The sequence below is a fragment of the Sinocyclocheilus grahami genome, unplaced genomic scaffold (assembly GCF_001515645.1).
Source record: "Sinocyclocheilus grahami isolate Dianchi unplaced genomic scaffold, SAMN03320097.WGS_v1.1 scaffold92.1, whole genome shotgun sequence".
NCBI classification, from domain to species: Eukaryota; Metazoa; Chordata; class Actinopteri; order Cypriniformes; family Cyprinidae; genus Sinocyclocheilus; species Sinocyclocheilus grahami.
In genome coordinates this window covers 3,013,374-3,021,207 of record NW_015505271.1, presented here as the reverse complement: position 1 = coordinate 3,021,207, position 7,834 = coordinate 3,013,374, and the positions used below count along the sequence as shown (strand labels likewise).

General features: G+C 34.8%; 2 protein-coding genes across 4 annotated transcripts in view; one reads left to right on the top strand and one right to left on the bottom strand.

Moving 5' to 3' along the window:
- LOC107587391 (zinc finger matrin-type protein 5) overlaps positions 1 to 1,313 on the bottom strand; it is a 6,374-nt gene extending 5,061 nt beyond the window's left edge. The window contains exons 1-3 of the mRNA XM_016275178.1: positions 1,020 to 1,313; positions 872 to 934; positions 683 to 763 (exon numbers count right to left, since the gene is read on the bottom strand). Coding sequence (XP_016130664.1) covers positions 683 to 763; positions 872 to 934; positions 1,020 to 1,146 — 271 coding nt within the window. The 5' untranslated portion in view covers positions 1,147 to 1,313. The remainder of the gene's footprint in view (positions 1 to 682; positions 764 to 871; positions 935 to 1,019) is intronic.
- A 1,368-nt stretch (positions 1,314 to 2,681) lies between these two features.
- Positions 2,682 to 7,834, top strand: part of LOC107587390 (actin-related protein 2/3 complex subunit 5-like protein) — an 8,245-nt gene continuing 3,092 nt past the window's right edge. For all 3 annotated transcript variants that reach the window (XR_001609468.1, XM_016275176.1, XM_016275175.1), the window contains exon 1: positions 2,682 to 3,066. Coding sequence is in view for 2 of the 3 variants with exons in the window: in XM_016275176.1 (XP_016130662.1) it covers positions 2,927 to 3,066 (140 nt within the window). In the remaining variant the exon portion in view is untranslated. The remainder of the gene's footprint in view (positions 3,067 to 7,834) is intronic.

Here is a 7,834-nt window from a genome sequence, read left to right as displayed (position 1 = left end):
GAATGTTCTGCATGTTCATTTGATTACCAGAAAATACACAACACAGAGTTTGTGAAAAAAAATATATGAGAAGTGCTTCCGGCATAAACCTGCCCCTGTTGGTTTGGCAGTAGCTTGCTTGCCCTACACAGTTACCTGGTTTAATTTCAAGTTGTATGTATTTTGTTCCATTTCTGTTATTTATAATAAGTGAAGTGAAGTTTACTGTTAAGAGCACTGATGTCAGACTAATTTTGAATAATAAAGTTTATTGTTAAATGCCCTGCCTCCACTACATAGGCCTATGTTTGTCACATCATTATAAGTGTTTGATCACCACATTTGAGTTATTGCAAAAAATGTGTTTGTGTGTATATATACTCTGTTTATGTATGCTATATACTGTATTCTATATACAGTACCAGTCAAATGTTTGGACACACGAATGGGAAGTGTGTCCAAACTTTTGACTATACTGTATAGCCTACACATAAAGAATATCTGTCGATATATCGGTATCGGTCTTTGTTTATTCCCTAATATCGGTATCGGCCACCCAAAAAACCCATATCGGACAGGCTCTAGAACTAACCCTTTAAGCTTGACATCTCAGTAAACTATGACTTAAAGATCAATTACACATCTAAAGACATTATAAGACGAAGGTGTAAGAAAGCTGCTGCTCACTGCTGTAGCGCCTCACCATCAATCTTTTGCTCCAACATCTTCATATGTCTCTCAGACATGTGTGAAAAACGACAGCTTGTACCAAATACGCATTGTCCTGAAAGACAGCAAGAGAGAAACAACAAACTTATCAGATTCATAATAGAAATTATATTACACTAAAGAAGCAACACAGCGGTGCGGCTTCCTCTGACAAATGTCTCACCTGTCTGGAGAAACTTTCTGCAGGGCTCCTTTGACCGCTCTTCATTTAAAACTGTGGCGGCGTCTGAAAATAAAAATTAAAAACGTAATTGATCTCAAATGAATTGTTTAATAGCCTCCTACTGCTTTGTGAAGTTTTCAGTGAGTACCTCTGAAGTTGTCAAACCAGGCTTTTTTCGCCCGGTGATGCTGGACGCCGTTTAGGTGTTTCTTTCTGTTATGCAGGTTGTCTTGAAAACTGCGGTCACAGTAGTCGCAGTAATACCTCTTCCCCATTGCTTTCTATACAGCAAACACTACAAATCAGACTTAACTTAAAAACGCCAACTAAGCAAACAACAAAAACCTATATATCAACATGAATTTTAGAACCGGTCTTCGATTAAAGACTGATCACTTCTGTGCAATAGTATGTCCCTGAACAATTCAATATGGCGGACACAAACGGCTGCGCAGACTCAGTCAGAATTAAGTGATGTACAGCTCCCTCTAGCGGTCAGACGCCACATTACCACACGTTTACGTTTCAGACCGAAACTTATTTTGAGCTGTCAACAATTGTTGGTGTATTTTACACAGAGTTATCAACTATAAATGTAAAGATTGTTTTGATTTCACGTTTACATGTTTGTGTCTGTGTCAAACAAGCTCCATTTAAAGAAGCATCTAAAAATATGTCATAATATAATTACGCTATTTGATAAATATACATTTTACATTTAATCATTTAGCAGACGCTTTTACAAGTCTCACCTTCTAGCACAGTACACATAGCAAGGTGTTTTTTATTTTAAATAAATTAGAGTGAATAGATTAGGTAAGTGCTAGTATTAATTAGTTTAAAATATAATATTTAAAAGAACAATTGCTCCGTCTGTGTCATAAAAATAACGATCATAATTAGAATCACAAGTTACAATTGTGACAAATATAATAAAACAAACATGTTCACTAACTAAAAATAAACTTCGGTCCAAAAATATTCTTCAATGTGGAATAGGAGGGGCAGACTGGCAGAACTCACTTTCACGGCATGGAAACAATGATGCAAAGAAAGTAAACGATGACTTTGGTTGTGGGGGGAAAAAAAGATACAAAGTGAATATAGTAACTGTTTTTTAGCCCCTGTGTTCATAAATGTTAGCTATATTCGTAATTGGGGGGACTATGGCGTCAGAATCAAGAAGAGTAATTTTCCTTTGGGATTTTATAATGGGGTTTTTTTACATTTATGAGTAAATTAAAGCCTGTGGTAAACATAACTTGACGATACTTTGGCGTTTTGTTCTACAATGTAAATTACACACATCCAAACCCAAAACACAAATTTTGAAGCAGTGAAAACGTATGTTTTTAATAAGTAACTAGATAAGAACGTCTGGGTGAGTGTATGCGGTTATGTTTACAAAAAAAAAGATACAAAGTGAATATAGTAACTGTTTTTTAGCCCCTGTGTTCATAAATGTTAGCTATATTCGTAATTGTGGGGACTATGGCGTCAGAATCAAGAAGAGTAATTTTCCTTTGGGATTTTATAATGGGGTTTTTTTACATTTATGAGTAAATTAAAGCCTGTGGTAAACATAACTTGACGATACTTTGGCGTTTTGTTCTACAATGTAAATTACACACATCCAAACCCAAAACACAAATTTTGAAGCAGTGAAAACGTATGTTTTTAATAAGTAACTAGATAAGAACGTCTGGGTGAGTGTATGCGGTTATGTTTACAGAATTTCGGGTGAACTGCCCCTTTAACTGTAAAATGCTCTCATACGCACCCACTCAGCAGGTGGCAGTAGTACTCTAGCTTAGCTATCATATCTTTCATACTAAATATGCGGCTCTGCATCGGTACACTGAAACAGCTCATGTGCTGGTGTGTGGCGGCATAACACACTGAACGCAACCCACTTTGACTAATCAGCTCGTCCATCTTTGGATATGCTTCAATGTGGTGTCCCTGAGGCCGACTCTAACTAGAGACTGAAATCTCCCCTCGGAGCACAGAAACTGTTCCAGCGCACGGGACCGCTGGTGAGTGACACTGGCCCCGATGGCCAAAAACACGCTGTCTTCGCGCTTCAGAAAGGTGGACATTGATGAATTCGACGAGAATAAATTCGTGGACGACCACGACGAGGCTGCCGACCAGCAAGGACCTGATGCGGTGGAAATCGACAGCCTCATCAGGCAATATCCTTTAAAGTGAGCGCTACATTATTAGTGATTGAGACGCGACCGTGAGCCCGAGTGACATGAGCGCGCGCCTCTGTACTGTACTAGGACACGACGACGTGATGATTGTGCGGCTTTGTTTACAAGATTTCAACAGCGCATAGTTTTGTGTTCCTTTGCTATCGTTTATAAGTTGCTATAAAATGTATCACGGTTTCCAGAAAGATATTAACAGCATAATAGTAAGTAATGTTTCCTGAGCACCAAATCAGCATATTAGAATAGACTAGTTCATGATTATAGTTTACTTTCCTTAGAGCAAAATTAACTCTTTCTAGCGGGTTCAAATGAACCTATTTAATCACAAATGTTGCAGTCTTAAAGTGTGGTTTATTCTTGGTCACAACTGTAAATGCTGAAATTACTCAATAAGACCCAAGAGAACGTTGCAATCAATAATTTAACTTTTTAGACTAGGCAGCTACGAGGGGGATAATTTCATGTAAGAGTACTTTGAAATCTAAAATTTCATGAGGTGAATCAATAAGTTACTTATTCAAAATGGGACCGTTTCCTTCTGGTCACAATATTACATGTTTATGAATCCTTTGATCGTGATTTTTATGAGGCTGAGCGATCATAATGTTACATGATTTGAATTCTGACATTTTAAGTGCTTTTTATGGAGCTTTAACACAGAAGTGTTCTTTTAGAGAGTTAAACTGGAATTGAACGCTTGGGTCATGTGACTGTTTACAACAGCCATCTAAAAATGAACTCAAGACAGTCTGTGCTTTCATTTACAGTTGAGAACTCTGAATAAAATATATGAGAAGTAGTTTTTAGACCCTTAAAGAACTTTTTTTTGATCACAAATGTAACCAAATTTGTTTAAATGGGTTTATTTGCATTAATGGGGGGTTGGGGAATACAAGCTGTGAAACGTATTTCTCCTTATTTGAAGTGACACATTTAAACATTTAATTAAGCTGTGACAGAATTTCAACTTTTATTTTATATAATGTACTCCTTCCTCAAGAGCATTTTGGTGTCTTGCTGAGAACAAGAGTGGTCTGATATTTCAGATACATCATTCTGTCACAGTTTTCCAATTAGGTTAGACTGCGTGTATTGCAATAGGCATTTGAAGCGAACTGTCGTCTACATTGTCTCAAACCTGTTAAAAGGGTTGTGAATCCACACGCTATTGTCACGTTACCATTCTCGTTTCCTTGTACTGTATAGGCTGAGGTACAAGGGTGTGATTGTCTCTGTGAAATTTTTATTTGTTTACGATCTCCATGGTGCTAGTTATGCTCACAGGTGAAATATGCCTGAACATACACTCCTCTAGTTTTTGGATGTAGAGTTGTTGTCAATGATGTGATCATTCCACTGTCATTACTTTCTCTGCGTTGTGTAAAGGGTTGGGTTTTGGCCCTGGCAGGATGTGAAATTAAATTTTTGACTTCCATTATCTGAGGCCAGTCACCTCAGGACTTTCTACCCCCCCATTGTGCCCAGAGACCTCTGATTTGCATCGGGCTTCCTCTTCCTCTCTGCTCTACCATGGCACCTGGTTTAGTAAGTTCCTGCTGATGGTATCTGAACTTGATTTGTTGGAGCAGCTGAAGCCAGTGATACCAAATCATTTTCACATAGTTCACTCTCACATGCTACAAATAGGAGCTTCACTGTTCCAGTGTTTCTCGCTTAAAGTTTCAAATTGGTAATAAGCACTCATTAACCTTCTCTATGGACAGTATTTTATCCGTTATCCTTTAATATGAGACCCTCATGCTAGATCTGCAGCTTTTGAGTGTGATGGTTTGTCCAGCTGTGATAGGCATCAGCATTTGACTTGTTTGGCAGCACTTCTGTTCAGTGGGGCAGAATGCAAAGATCTTGATCTTGCTGAACTTCAATGTGTTTTTATAGAACACTGAGCTGCACTTTGAAAAACAAGAGGTCCCACAGGAGCCTTACTTGGTCCCTATAGAGTTTGTTGATGTTTTGAAATAATCCCTAGCAGTACATGCTTTTGCCACATTCATGAGATGGGGAGAAAATCACTTTTTAATAATAATATTTATGAATTTATATTCAATTCAATTCAAGTTTATTTGTTAGCGCTTTTCACGATACAAATCGTTGCAAAGCAACTTTACAGCAAATTAAGTTTCTACAATATTTAGTGGTAGCTTATCAGTGGTGACTGTCAGTTAATATACATATGGCAGAAATGTATGGAAAAATCAATTAAAGACGTAATCAAACAGACGATGAACACTATTAACAGCAATTATTATATGATGCAATCAAACTTATAGCAAAATGTGGTAGTTCTGTATGTTGTTTCAGGGTTGGCATCATCAATTTACATGTATGATTTTATATATATATATATATATATATTAGGGGTGTAACGATACACAAACATGACGTTTCGGTACATACCTCGGTTTTGACATCACGGTTCGGTAGTTTCGGTATAGCAGGGGGAAAAACTAAACAATTGTTGTTTTTGTTTTTTTAATTAAACAGTGGTTTACTGAACAAATTGCAAAATTCAGTTATAATAAAAATTTTCTTAGGGATAAAAATCTACCTCGGCTTATGCTCTAAACTACAGTGAGCCCTTTTACATTAGGTCTACTATAAGGTTACAGTTAACAACAGAGCCCAAACTTTTTTTTAATTAAACAGTGGTTTACTGAACAAATTGCAAAATTCAGGGGGATAAAAATCTACCTCGGCTTATGCTCTAAACTACAGTGAGCCCTTTTACATTAGGTGTACTATAAGGTTACAGTTAACAACAGAGCCCAAACTTAAATTTAAATACAATTTATTTTTAAATATAACAAGCAACTCTCAACTTAAAAAAAAAAGTATGCAAACATGTAAATTGCACATAATGCAGTTTTTAAATTAACTTCTAAATTATAAAAATTCTATTTGTTGTTGAAATATATTAATTTACACTGCCTCTCATAACTCGTTTCATAACAGATTTATTTAAACATTAAATAATTAAGACATCACTAACAGGTAAAGTAAAATATAATGATTATAAAGTCTAATATTTCGCCAAATGCTTTTCTCTAGACTTCATTTATAGCGAACTAACGAGCTGTGGACACTGATGACTTCCTGAGGTAAATTAAATGCGATGTGACATTTTGTTTACAAGCTGTTTAACTGACTTCTTTCTGCGGCTGAAACACTGGTTGAGCGATTACATGAGGTGTGAGATGTTCATTCATGTTTATTTTGCGTTAAATCTAGTAGTAAAGAGGAAGGGATGACCGCGCTGCCGTTTGAACTGAGGCGTTTATAAAGTGATCTGTTGCCACATCAAAGAGCATCAAAACGGCATTTATTGTTTGACTTTCCTGAAAAAAAGGACATAATTTGAAAGATGAGACTTTGTCTCTTACCAAAAGTAACAATATATATAACTGGAAGTTTCCAATGAAGTTCTGCTCGTGCAGTGGTTAAAACAGTGCTGTATTTGTTCGGTATCTGAACTGAAAGACACGAATACGTGTACCGTTACACCCCTAATATATATATTAAATTATGTAAATTATTTCACTAAAGATGGGGTCTGTTTTTAAAATAAGTTACTTGATTTATTTGATCAAAATACAGTTAAAAAAAAAAAAAAAGTAATATAAAATATTACTATAAAAAAAGTTTTCTATTTTAATATATTTTAAAATGTAATTTATTTCTGTGATGCAAAGCTGATTTTCCAACAGCCATTACTCCTGTCTTCAATGTCCCATGATCCTTCAGAAATAATTGTCAGTATGCTGATTTGGTGCTTAAGAAACATTTCTTATTATTATCAGTGTTGAAAACAGTTGCTTAGTACTAGTAGTTGTGCTGCTTAATATTTCTGTGGAAACTATTACCACAAAAAAATTAATTATAATTATAGGGCACTATGAAAACCGTTTTATTTCCAAATTCATTTTTTTCCATTTTCATTTTTCTATACTCTGTTTTAATGGTTCCATTAAATTGTAATAATCAAAAGCATCTCCAATTAATTGATTTTATTAAAAAAATAAAACGTTTTTTTTTTTTTCCAGAAATACTGCACATTTACATTTTCTCCTAAATAAATTCTGGTAAATAATATTTCTGGTAAATGCTCCTTTAAAAAGAGTTTTTTGATTATAATTTTATTATTAGTAGACTAGAACACATGGATATGTTGTCATTCTTACACTATATTACTGAACTTTGATTTCAGTGATTTGGACTATGAGATGGACACTTGCTTCTTGCACTTTATGTTGCACTTTACTTTTTTACTTTTGGATTTCATTTGGTTTAATGAAATATAGTTTAATAAAATATTCTTAAGTAAAACTATAAAAAAGTGTGATATATTTTTGTCAGGATTCTTTGATGAATAGAAAGTTCAAAAGAGCAGCATTTATTTGAAATAGAAACCTTTTGTAACATTATAAATGTCTTTACTATCACTTTTGATAAACTTCAAGCATCCTCGCTGAATAAAGGTAATAATTTATTTTAAAAAATCTTAATGTATATATATATATACAGTGGGTACGGAAAGTATTCAGACCCCCTTAAATTTTTCACTCTTTGTTATATTGCAGCCATTTGCTAAAATCATTTAAGTTAATTTTTTTTCCTCATTAATGTACACACAGCACCCCATATTGACAGAAAAACACAGAATTGTTGACATTTATGCAGATTTATTAAAAAAGAAAAACTGAAATAACACATGGTCCTAAGTATTCAG